The sequence below is a fragment of the Mesoplodon mirus genome (genome assembly GCF_964341445.2).
Source record: "Mesoplodon mirus genome assembly, chromosome: 19".
Lineage (NCBI taxonomy): Eukaryota > Metazoa > Chordata > Mammalia > Artiodactyla > Ziphiidae > Mesoplodon > Mesoplodon mirus.
Window position 1 is genome coordinate 1,762,702 of NC_138995.1, and position 13,453 is coordinate 1,776,154.

Sequence of the window (13,453 nt, forward strand, 5' to 3'; positions counted from 1 at the left end):
ACGAGCGTGAGGCCCCTACTAGGGGTCAGTGCCCTTCTAGGAGGGGGAGAGACACAGGACCCCGCCCACAGGCACACCAAGGAAACCACGTGGGGACATAACCAGCAAGAGGGTCCTCGCCAAAACCCGACCGCACGGCACCGTGGTGTCGGGCTTCCGGCCTCCAGGACTGTGGGGCACACATCTGCCATTTCTGCCCCATCCATGGTACCCGATTACAGCCGCCCAACCCAGACGGGGGAGACGGGAGACAAACATCCCGGCCCCTCCCGGCGCCCTGCAGAGGGGAGCTTGGGGCTGCACTCTGAGGCAGGCGTGCTATCTGCAAACATGCCCGGGCTCACAAAGAGAAGTTCGGTTCATGTGTGACAAGTGCTTGTCTACACCGCACGCCGTGCTCAAGGGTCAACTGACGGACACCAGGAGTCAGAAATGGTGCAAACGTTTAACTTCGGGTGTAAAGAATGCCTTCCAACTTCCTCTAAGTGAAAAGACACCTGAAAGCAACCCTCCACGCTCAGCCAATAGGAGCCTGCCTCGGGGGAAGGGTGGGCCCCGAGGGAAGGGCACATCCACACTTCACACACTTCACTTTACAGTGCGATCTGCAGCATAGCCAGTAGCCAGCGCGGGGCTGTGTTGACGACGCTGTCCCGCATGCACTGGAAATGACACACCACCACGTGTGACCGCTAACGAGAGGGGGCTGGACGGCGGGGAATCTCACAAATCAAATCCCACAGCTGCGGGCTCCAGATGCACCCCCGGAGAGGGAGCATCCAGGCACTGGGGCTCCTTCCCCCACGCTCCCTCCCTGGGTAAACCCATGGAAGCCAGGGGACGAGGGGGCCTGGGGAGGATGGAGCCAGGAGAGCCCAGCTCCCACAAGAGACCGGCCGACAACCAGGGAAATGTGTCTGCACCTGCCCCGCCGCACATGGTGGGGGGGAAAGAGGGCATTGAGGGCTGCCGGCGTCAGGGTCACGTGACCGCCAGGGCCAGTGGGTTTGCATGGGAGCAGCAGGACAGGCCGGGGTCCTGGGGCCTCAGCCCAAGAGCTGCAGTGCTGGGCACTGGGCACAGATGGCCTCTTGTTTGTTATCACAAGTGACCAGGGAGGAAGCTGAGACTCAGAGGCTAACTTATGTGCCCAGGACTGCGAGCCAGAAAGAACACAACCAAACAGAAGAGGCTCTGAAGGCGGTTGTTCCGACTCCCTCCAGGCTGCCCCAGTACAGCACGAGGCCAGATCCAGTCACATGGGACAGGGATGCGTTAGAAAGAGTCAAAGGAGGGTTACACAGCAAATCAGACAAGAAGAAACCTCAAAGGCCTCATCTGACTTTAGAAATCATTTCCCTTTAAAATATAAGGAAGCGCACGCGCTCTCAGCCTCCCTCCACCAGCCTCTGTGATGAAGAGGCTTTGAGCCCTTTGCTCCATCTCCTTGGCCGACTTGTCTCCACGCCAGACACCTGCCCATCTGGCATCCGCCGCCTGGGGGTATCTATCTTCCGGCTCTGGGGGCTCTGGGGAGCTCAACTCAGGTGCCGGTGGAGCACCGCCCTAAATGGAAGATAATGCTCTCAAAAAGACCCACCTGGCGGTTACATCACAAAGACCTACTTTTAAGGAGCCCCGCTTTCCCTCCTGTTCGCCGTGCCCGGTTTACCCAAGTGGCCCCCCCGTCCCCTCAGAGCCTGGTCTAGACGGGTGACGGCCGCGGCCGCGCGTAGGGCCTGAGAAGCACCTGTCTCCCCCTCCACACCCGCCCCTCGCTAGGTAAAGCATCTGCCAGCAGGCGGGGCGGCTGTCACTGGGCTGCTGGCCCACGCTGCCCCCTTTCTAAAGGGCTCCGCTCCAAAGTTGGCTGTCCACACCAATGTGCATCCTTCGCCGCAGGAAGGCCACCGTCAGAGTCTGGGCCGACCTTCCCCGGTCAGCACGGGGGTCGTGTCTGTAGAGCAAGGAGACACCGTGGGAACGTTACGTGGCCACGGGGCTGAAAGCAACAGCTCAGCGGGCAGCTCTGAAGCCGGGTATGGGGCCACCCAAGGAGCTGTCTGCTCGTTTTACTTTGGCGTCAGCAAGAAATATCGCCTGGATTCTTGAAATCAGTGACTGTATTTGCCTACACACAAAGATAGTTCTAGATTAGTTTTCTACCTTGAACGCCTGTCATGCTCAGCGTGCCTATCGGTTCAAGGGTCCTGCAGTCCCTCCCTCTCCCTTCCTCTCTCACACACCTGACGGGGTGCCAGGTGCCACCTTCTCTCTCCAGTCCAAGCCCAGTGGCACATCACACGAATTTCATCTCATTAGGGGGCCGTAAGTCCTCAGAAGAGACGTAAAGAAAGACGGTGGCGGGGTTTGCCAGTACATCTGCAAATGTTCCCCCCTTAGTCCCTGTGTGAGAGGGAGCTCAGAATGAGGGGAAGCCGTCCCGATTCCTCGGGATCTCCTTGACCAGAAATCGACCTCTGCTCTGGAGCTGCGTGGAGCCCGAACCTGAGCGTCCGCGCCGGTTCTGCCTCGAGTGGTGTCAAATTTCTGAACACAATGCCCACGGGGCCCAGGCTTGGGGCCCGTCCGCGTCCTCCAACTCTGCCAGGCATTCCAGCCCCGCCAGAGCAGCAGCCTTAGGCCGCACCCGGGCGCCCTGATCAAACTGGGCCTGTGATTTCTAGATGAAAGATTCCTCACGAACACACAATGAAGCCAACGGTCACCCTGAAGTGCACTCTCACAGGGGGTAAGTGGGAGATGACATTGTGCTTGAAAGGTGTGTCTTCTGCAGTAACTCTGCTGAGTGGCTCAAGGGCTCACTCGTGTCCCAGCCCCGTGAGAGCTCTCACGCCGCAGGCCCGTCTGGTGGCCCCGGCCCCCCGGCTCAGCTTCCTGCAACTTCCACCACGTCCTCCTGATACCTCCAAGCCCTGGAGACCTGTGGCGCCGGGAGAGCCCAGCACCAACTCCGGCACCCCCCCAGCCCAGATCCACTGTCTAAACTCAGACGCCTCACACGGTACAGCGACTTCCCTCTGGGCTGCAACCACCAGAGTCCACACATGACCCCACCTACAGCACGCAGAGCGAGCCTCCGGTCTCTACAACATGGACGGCCAGAGCTCCTGGGCCTTGCTCGGGGAAAAGCCGGGGCCTGGGCGGAACAGGAGGGAAACGTCCCCACGGGTACTTTCCATCCCCTATTTCTCTTACTGTAAGGAAGTGAACCATCTGGAAAAATGGCCAGCACTTCACGGCGCAGCCCCATTATAGGGCTGGCCTTCCACCCACCCTCCTCCACGGCTAGAAATCCAGCAAGTAAATTCCTGGTGCAGGAGTGGTAACTCGTTTCCTTCCAACAGACAGCAGCTGCCCTGACGGCGTCTGGAGTACAGCTGCTGGGGTAAAGAATCCTTAGCTGCTTTGCACCGTCGCCCAAACGCCAGGGACACTGGTCCAGCACCAGGCATGGGCTCCACTGCCCGCTGCACGCACGCCCCTCACGGAAAACACAGACGGTGACAGAAAAGCTTCAGGAGAGCCCAGAGAAATCACCAAACCTTCCTTATGCAGAAAAAGTTCTACAACTTAGGCCTCACTAAAAAGAAATTGGGAATTAGTCAGAAGTCACAATTTTTCAGCCTACTGAGCTGTAAGGTTTAGGCAAGTACTCCTCTGGACATTTCCAAGTTATTACTCATGACTAAAATCATCAGTGAACATATGTCACATCTTAAAACGGCTTAAAAATAAAAGTGTATCAAAATGCTTTCAACTCACATGCATATCTTACAGTTAACTAATGCTAATTTGAAATAATTACCATTGTATTCATTCATCAACAAGGAATCACTGAGTACTGACAACTGATACTACACTGGGTACTGTGAAGAAGAGAAACGAACGAAATTTGGATCTAACAGCATTAAAGCTATTTAACTTAACATTTTAAACGTATATTTGAAAATGATGAAACTGATCAAAAATGATTCTCGAATTTTAAGGCCTGTCACTCCTCCCTTGCCTGTCTGGAGTCAAAGCCTTTGAGGTGGGGCTTGACCAAAGGGGCTCAGGGCCGTGGGCGATGCGTCCAAACAATCGGAAGGGCCTTTGGGGTTTTCCTGTAAAGCTACTCAGCCTCAACAGACATGAGCCTCCAAAGACATCGTGACTCTAATGACCTGCAATACTGGAACCGTACACGTAAGTAAGCACATGGTGCAACTTCTTCTAAAAACACCATTACAATATGCTTTCCAGCCCAAACCTCTGTCAACCTCCTCCTAGCCTTGTCCGACCAGAAACCGTCTTGTTCGTCACAGCTCCAGGGACAAATGACAGGCGTGGATTTGCCACGCCAGCGCCACTAACTGGTCATCCTCAGCCAAGCCTAGAACTGCCTTCCCTGCTGCCCACGGGCCCAGGAGGTGGCGAACGGCGAGTCCTGGGAGTCAGATGCCCCTCCAGCAGCCCCAAGCCTCCACTGGGGACCAGGATTCCCGAGGAACAGAGCCGGCAGCAGGAGGTGTCGCCGGGTCCCGACGGGGCCAGCTGCTCCGGGCAGGGCGACAGCCTGCAGCGCCACGCTTGGCTTCCACGGCCGGGCAGCAGGAGATGCGCCGTTGTTTCTGTGACTCTTCTAGGGTATTTTTGGGAACTACTCAACACCAAATTCCCTCCACATCTGGCCTTTTCTCATTTAAATGATATTTCCCACCATTTCTGGTAGAGAAGGCTTTTCCATGAGGAGTTAATTCCCTGAGCTACCTAGGTTCTCCAAAATGTGTGTCTGTGTTTTGGAAGGAACGTATTTTCTTGAAGGGAACATTTTTATTAGAAGTGAAGTGACAGTGTGAGGGCTTCCCAAGTGACAGTGTGAGGGCTTCCCTGGTGGCGGAGTGGTTAAGAATCCACCTGCCAATGCAGGGGACACTGGTTCGAGCCCTGGTCTGGGAAGATCCCACATGCCGCGGAGCAGCTAAGCCCATGCACCACAACTACTGAGCCTGCGCTCTAGAGCCAGCGAGCCACAACTACTGAGCCCACGTACTTAGAGCCCGTGCTCCGCAACAAGAGAAGCCACCACAATGAGAAGCCCGCGCACTGCAACGAAGAGTAGCCCCTGCTCGCCGCAACTAGGGAAAGCCCGTGCGCAGCAATGAAGACCCAATGCAGCCAAAAATGAAAAAATAAATAAATAAAAATAATAAAAAAAAAAGAAGCGAAGTGACAGTGTGTAACATCTGCAAGGCTGAGACTGCTCTCCTGGCGTGGCAGACCACTAAAAGTGGACTAGAGCCCCTGGGAATGGCAGACACTGTTTCACTGCTACAGATAAAGGCACCCTACACACACACCACACACCACACACACACAGCCCTTCTTCTCATCCACCCCAAAAAAGGCCTACACTCCAAAAAAGTCCTACACATACAATGTTGGATACTTCCCGCCTCTTCTAATCTTTTGCCCAGCTGGGTTTATAATGCCTCATTTTATGGAAAAAGTTCCGAGAGCTACTGAAATTTACTTTTAAGCAAAGTATAAGGATGGACACAAATGCCAAAGAACTCGAGAGAGGTTTAAGAGTCTCGAGAACACCAGGGCTGTTTAGTTACATACTGGTGAAGTTATCTCACAGATGCAGGATGAGAGTAACCTGGACACATCACCATGTTGCCTTTTTCTAACACATGTGTGTGACCCATGCATGTGTGTGTTTCTGTGTGTGTGTGTGGGGGGCATATTCATTATTGCAGAGACGGGCTTTGCCAGAACACACAAAACTCCCAGGTTTCCAAGTGTCCTGACGTCGTTCAGCCTACAGACAGACAGACAACTTTTTTCATACGCATCTTAGATGACGTTAACCACAACTGTAAAAAAATAAAAATCTACCAAAATAAGCATCTAGTTGAAATAGTACTAAACCATTTCGTGATTCACAATGTAAGCAACATGCCTAAAGCTCCAGTCTTTAAAGATTCCCCATATGGCTGACAATCTCCCAACTGTGGAGAAGACATTGACCCAGATTCAGATGTTCCAACAGCTATGCTATTGCCTGGCACTGGAGCTGGGACCCCGTGAGCGCTCACATCTCACTCGATCTGCATCGCCCGGATCCACGTGCCCTCTGGGCGCAGCCGTGTGAGTCTGCACAGCCCTGCTCCACACCCGAGTGCCTACTGAATGCACAACGCGACAGGCGAGGAACAGCGCGTGCATCAGCCCCTCACCTTTCTCACACTCTTAGTTTAAGTTACCTCCTCCCCCCAGTAAAACTCCTCAGGGCCAGGCAGAGGGAGCCCTGTCACTTTAGTCTCCACAGAACGAGGCAGAGAAGACAGATCACAGCTCATAAGCATCAAAACTCGGTTGATCCCTCGATGGTGGTGATGGTGGTGTAGGGGGAGGTGACGCTGGTGGAGGTGACAGTGGCTATGCAGTCCTGGTGGTGGAGGTGACAACAGCCGTGATGACAGTGGAGGGGGAGGTGACAGTGGCTGTGCAGTCCTGGCGGTGGAGGCGACAACAGCCGTGATGACAGTGGAGGGGTAGGTGACAGTGGCTGTGCAGTTCTGGCGGTGGCGGTGACAACAGCCGTGATGACAGTGGAGGGGGAGGTGACAGTGGCTGTGCAGTCCTGGCGGTGGCGGTGACAACAGCCGTGATGACAGTGGAGGGGGAGGTGACAGTGGCTGTGCAGTCCTGGCGGTGGAGGCGACAACAGCCGTGATGACAGTGGAGGGGTAGGTGACAGTGGCTATGCAGTCCTGGCGGTGGCGGTGACAACAGCCGTGATGACAGTGGAGGGGGAGGTGACAGTGGCTGTGCAGTCCTGGCGGTGGCGGTGACAACAGCCGTGATGACAGTGGAGGGGGAGGTGACAGTGGCTGTGCAGTCCTGGCGGTGACAACAGCCGTGATGACAGTGGAGGGGGAGGTGACAGTGGCTGTGCAGCCCTGGCGGTGGTGGTGACAACAGCAGTGATGACTGTGCTCTAGAGGCCTGGAGCCAAGGCGGGGGCTTGAGGACTCGCATGAGGGTTGGGGCTGCATCCATCCTGGATGTGACCTCCCTGCACAACCCTGGAAGAGGCACCGGCTACTGTCCCCACGTGTAAAGGGAAATAACATCCCCTAGTTCACATCATCAACAGCAGCACAAGAAGGGCTGGGACGTCGGAGGGAGCACACGCCCAGCTCCAGAAAGGGACCCCGGCCCCGTGGACAGCGGGCTGGCTCCTCCCGTGGCTGTGGCACCCGGGGAGGCCGGAGCATGACACTGGAGGTGCAGGGGGGCCCAGCCTCCTCCTCCTGGGTTGTGTCCTGACCTTGAGTGACAACTCGGTATTAACTAAAACAAAGGCGCCAGCGCCCTCCCAGGAACGGGCCTGCCCTCGGGTGCTGGCGAGCCCAGGAAACAGAGGCGCCGCAGAAACAGTGGCCAGGGGACCCCGCAGTCAGCCAGCAGCAGCTGCCGCTTGTCCCAAAACAGCCCGTTCGGGGGCGCTGCTTCTTAGTCACACGAATAAATGTTGCGGTCTTTGCTTTGTTTTCTTAAACTCCCCCAAAACCAAGATGAACAGAATGCAAAAGTTAGAAATCGTATAAATCTAGATTTTAAAAATCTCAATTCTTTAAATGCAGAAAAGGACATTTTAAGACTGTTCTAACAGTTCAACAAAAATTTAACAATACACAATAATCATAAAAAATGCACCCAACTTTTACCATCAGCCAAGCTGCCCCAACGAAGCACACAGTTAATAAGTTCCAAGTTTCTCAATGCAGATTTTATGCCACTCGGGTGGGTGGGCTGAGGTCTCGATGCCAGCACTGACAAACTAACCCCCAGCCCACCAGCCTGAGCGGGGAGGCTCATTTCCGGGGCTCGTGGTGCGGGATTCACCCAGTAACCGTCTCCATGGAAATCCACGGGGCCTCTCTGGGCACTCAGGCAGGCCCCTGCCTCCCCATGAAGGACACAGGCCCTGCCCTTCAGGAGCTCACGGTCAAGCCACGCCGGGCCCAGAATGGATGCCAAGAGATGTCACATCCCTCTTTGCCAGCACCATCCTCTGGATTCAGACCAGGGAGTGGACGTCCACACCACCCTCAGGAGTGTGGTCACTATGGGGCCTGCACATCTGCACCCCAGCTCTCAAAAGCTGGTGACATTCGCCCCATGGACCCTGCCACTGTGCTGTGAGGCCCTGGGCCACTGGGGGAGCCCTCATGGAGAACTGAGGGGCTGGGGGGACAGCCCGGCTCCAGGTCCGGAAGGGATCCCCTGAACAGGGCAGCCCCGAGCCTCCAGACGACCCGGTGACATGACGTGGAACAGAACCACCTCCCTCCCGCTGGGCCCAATGAACCCCGAATGGTGAAGGGTAATAATTTTCATCTTTTTAAAATTTATTTGTTTTTGGCTGTGTTGGGTCTTCATTGCTGTGCACAGGCTTTCTCTAATTGTGGCGAGCAGGGGCTACTCTTCGTTGAGGTGTACAGGTTTCTCATTGTGGTGACTTATCTTGTTGTGGAGCACGGGCTCTAGGCGCGTGGGCTTCAGTAGCTGTGGCACGCGGGCTCAGTAGTTGTGGCTCGAGGGCTCTAGAGCGCAGGCTCAGTAGTTGTGGTGCACGGGCTTAGTTGCTCCATGGCATGTGGGATCTTCCTGGACCAGGGCTTGAACCCGTGTCCCCTGCATTGGCAGGTGGGTTCTTAACCACTGCGCCACCAGGGAAGCCCCAAGGATAATAACTGATTGTCTTCTCTGGCCCCAAATTTGGCGGTGGGGACAGGGGTCGTACAGCAAGAGATGGCTGCAACCAGATGACGATTAGACCAGCAGCACAGGGACGCGTCCCAGTGCTCACAGTCTCACAATAAAGCTCGTGGTTCCCGGCATGCATTCGTCTACACAGCTGAAGGGTGACTGGTTTGGGACTGGCTCTAACCAGGGCAGATTCAGAGCCAGGTGCCTCTGTGCCACAAGGCCAGCGCCAACACGGGTCCCCAATCCTACGGTGTCACTGCCAGCCGCTGTCCCCCCAACCATGACCAAGCCGAGATGAGCCATTCACCCCGCTTTCCTTGAACTCATGCACGCTGAGCAGCTCAGAACGCTCAAAGCAGAACAGCCAGGAGATGGAGCAGAGGCAGCGCCTCGTCTCTGTCACTGCATGTGTCCCCTCGGAATCTTCCTGAATTACCCAGATGAACCCAACGCGGGGACCACACTCGTGGATGTGACAGACACGCTCGGCCCCATACCCGCTCCCTCCTCAGCAGTGGTCTTCACTTGAGGGGCCGGACGTGAAGCTCTAAGTGAAACAACACACTTTGACGCCTCAGCAACCCGACCCCCAAGAAAACAGTGACCTTTAGAGAAATGAGAGGGAAAGAATAAAGCACACGCACACGTCCCAGAAGACATGTGGCTTTGACACGAAGCACCTGTAACCCCACAAAGCCCCGCCACAGAGAAGGGCCTATCCAGACCCACACCCCCCTCCCGCCGGGAGGATGCCCTCCGCTTCCCCACCACGATCTGCCTCCTGGAAGCCAATGTGACACTGAGAGCATTTCCAGAACAAACGTCCTCTTTCGGCCACTTCTTTCCTCCATTTCTCAGAGTTCACCTCCCGTGTAACGTCTGTACTTCCAGATTTAGTTCTTCAACTGCACTGCCACCTCCTAAACTGAGTAAGATTATTTTGCTTTTCCTCCAACTGATTAGAGAAATCAGAAAGATTATTTTGAGTTGGCTAAATCTTCAATCACATCAAATTCATCAGAACCAAAGCCTGTACCTCTTGCTGTCGAAACTGAATATCCAGATATTCCCTATAAAGACATGGCCACATTTTTATCCAAAATTCACCATGCAAATTCAGAGAGCCCACTGTTTGAGTCACAGGTGATTTCTGAGAAGCCAGGAGGCGCTGTGGTTCCATGGGAAGCAGTCCCCGGTCTGAGAGCATCACCCTCAGCCTTCCCTGCCCTTCCTAAGGGTCAGATCCCTGAAGCCCCAGCACCTGCTGCTGCCAGCACCCGGGGACCCCGCTGACTGGGCTCAAATTCAGACAGTTATCGACAGTACACAGTCCTGCGGTGTGAAGAGAAAGCACCCCGAAATTGTCATGCATTACTGCAAAGTCACCCGGCCCCGGCCGTGAGCAGCCGAAGCAGGACAGAACCCATCATGGTGCTTTAAGGGCCTGGAAGCGAACAGAAACCCTCTGTGGACAAGACAGCACCGTGGTGGGGGAGGTGGGTGTCCGGGATGGGCAGGGAGGCCCTGCCACGTGCCTATGCACGACATCAGACGGGAACGCCCCCTGCACGTGGTGGGGCTGTCCCACACCCCACCCTGCTGCCCCACGCACGGCCAGGGGGAGTCGGGATGGAGACGGTGAGGCCGCCTCTCGAGGCCCGAAGGCAGGCTCACACCCGCAGTGCACCCCTGAGCTCCAAGGAAGGAGGACAGACCTAGAGCCAGAGCTGGGTTTACCTGGCCCACCGGTGAGCTGGGACGAGTGAAAGCCGGCCGGGGAGCAGTGGCCCCAGCTCGGGGTGTCCCCTCTCTCCCCCAGAGGGGAACCCCTCCTCACCTGGAAAAGCTCCTCCGGCAACCGCAGGGTGGGGAGAGCAGCTCACCAAGCACCCACTGGGGTCCAAGGCCCAGTGCTTGTTGGCTGGACTCACAGAGGCCGCACTTTGGAGGCTCAAATTCAAACCTTAATGGTTGAAAGGGGCCCCATGAGCCGATTCCCCAGCGACGAGCCCAACTGAAGTGATTGCTCCGTCCACAAGCTCTGGGGCCTGCCTGCCAGCCAACAGCGCAGGCGGCTAATGGCACCGTTCCCGCAGCCAGGCCCCCGCTGCCCACATGCTCACGACGGCGGGCGGACGTGTCCGCTGCTTTCGAAGAGCAGCATCTTTTTGCTTGAACACAGACCCTCACTTTCCCCCCAAAACAGCCTGCATTTCGAGGGGCAGGACATCAGGCCAGCACAGCCCCGGAGGCAACCAGACTCCAGGCGTGAAAGGCAAACTGCTGTGTGACTGAAGGCGAGGATTTATGGCCAATGCGAGGAAAGGTCTCAGCGGAAGGGCAGATGCTGTGCCAAAGGGACACAAGGCACAATCTACTGCTCCCTGAACATGTTTTTAATCACATCATTCTTAATTAATGCACCAAACCAGGTCAAATTCTAATCCTGTACAATTCACTTAAAAACTTTTAAATATCTTGCTAAGGTTAAAAATGTCCACATAACCTCACAAACATCTCTAACATATAAAGCGGCAAAGCCAAGAAAGCACGTGTTGCCAGAGTGAACCCGACATGAACTCGCGTGCGGCCTTGTTGACCGACGGAACCCTCTGGGGACTGTTCTGTCTACACTCGGCCAACTTGACATCTGGGTCAGGGAGAGGAACAAGCCTCACTGAGATGCTGAGGCATCTCAGCATCCGACCATGACTGTCACTCCACTGGACAGGGACTGGGTGAGAAGTGTGACTGGGACATTTTTCCAGTAACCGGAACCCATGCTCTCAGCCCAACTAGAGCTTCACCTCTAACCCTCACTCTCTCCTCTCCGCCACCCTCAGCCCTCCACCCTGGGTTTGAGTGTCTAGACTCACAGGGCCTACCTGGGGGTTGGGGGGCCCCTCAACCCTTAATCTGCTCCAACAGACGCAAGGGCAGATCACGGTACATGAGGCCCAACGTGGGCCCCGTATGGAGAAGGCCACACTCCCGCTGGCAGAGGCTGGCTCAACGCCCCTGCACTGCTTCCTGCTGTAATCGACACTCCAGGACAGGCCTCCTCTCCCTACACGTTCCCCGAAAGCACAACTGAAAGGCAAGCAAACCCAGCTGCCCAGAAGCGACACCCCTCCCTGGGCTGCCGGGTCACCTTGGGCCACCTCACCAGCAGCAGCAGAGGCAACCAGAAGCACAACTCTGGGAAATCAGAGGTTTTGTTTCAATGCTCAAGTGACAAAGAGTCCCCAGCTTTCCTGACCTGGAGTAAAAGCCCTAAGAAGGATGCTAAAGCAGAGGTATAACTAAGGTTAAAACTCAGTGCAGCTTTTTAAATTCTGTAATTCTTTGGCTTTTTTGGCTCTTTGCCAAGGCAGCTATTTATAATTTATATATTAATACTGCTTTAGGACTTTGATTAAAACCTCATGAGTATGTTCAAGATGACACTTTCAACGAAGAAACTCCAACTTGAACATCGCACTCGTCCCAAGGCGCTCCGAGGGCTCAACGGCTCAACGGGAAACCCTCGGGGCGTGATGTCCTTTGGTTTCAAGTCCCGCAACGCACACCCTGCATGACCGTTTGAGACAGACACGAGGCCCTCGTCAAGGATGTGGGAAGAGCACAGTGTGCCAGAAGGGAGCGTGCACTCGGCTCTGAGAATAATGTCTATGGTTATCCTGATAGTGACTGAGCTCCATGTTCATGATTCCTAAGTTACGTTTTATAAAAAAGGAAGACCCTCCAGACTCTCTTTCATAATTATTCAGGTTATAAACATCTCTTTAACAGAAACTCTTCATGAGGACGTGAAAACGTCAATCCTCGAATTCACCAGCAATTTCACTCCATCTTAGAAAGCAAATCACCCCTAGAACGCCTCAGCCGGGCGCTTCACTCTGTAGACAGTTCACATCAGGTGAGCTCAGTGAGGCTTTCAGGGTCTTTTTCTCAGGACCAGAAAAGAAGGCAGTGGTTGGAGTCTGACAGCAATGAACGGGAACAAAACCTGCCTTATTCTAACAGACAGCTGCTGCACAACAGCCCAGGGCCCCGCCGTCCACATGCCCCATCCCCGTGTGTCTCTGTGTGTCCCCGGGGCCAACGCTCCCGCTCCTGCCACGCTGGGATCCACCGCAGGTGAGCACTTACCTGCCCGTCTTGTCCCACGTGGTGTATCTGTAGATTGCCCTGCAAAATGGATGAATAAGGGTGTGATCAAAGGCAACAGCTTCAAGATGCATGAGACAGAGGCAGGAACGTCCCCAGGCCATTAGTGAAAACCAGCAAAACCATCAACATCAATTCCAACAGCAGTCCCTTGTAGCCATAAAAATCCCAAAATATCAGTACTTAAAGCTGAGTTTACAGGTGCTATTTTTTCTTACAAAAACAAACAAAACAAACCAGTTAAAAAAACATTGTACCCGTCCCCCAACCCTGACCCCCAAATGGAAATGTCTTTTTTCTAACTCTTCACTTTGAAACAATCTCAGACTCACAAGAAGAACCAAAAGTAGTACAGAGAGGTCCTGCGTCCCAGCACCCAGCTTCCCCTTTGGGACAGCTGACACATCGTGGAGCATTATGGCAACGAGGAAGTCAATGGGACGTAATGCAATTAACCAGACTACAGGCCTACTGAGATCTCACCAGCTGGAAATTC

At 54.8% G+C, this 13,453-nt stretch overlaps 1 protein-coding gene across 2 annotated transcripts in view; it reads right to left on the minus strand.

Annotated features, from left to right (window-relative positions):
- BANP (BTG3 associated nuclear protein) overlaps nt 1-13,453 on the minus strand; it is a 103,011-nt gene that overhangs the window by 12,259 nt on the left and 77,299 nt on the right. For both annotated transcript variants that reach the window (XM_082608221.1, XM_082608220.1), the window contains one exon: nt 12,940-12,978. In XM_082608221.1, coding sequence (XP_082464347.1) covers nt 12,940-12,978 — 39 coding nt within the window. The remainder of the gene's footprint in view (nt 1-12,939; nt 12,979-13,453) is intronic.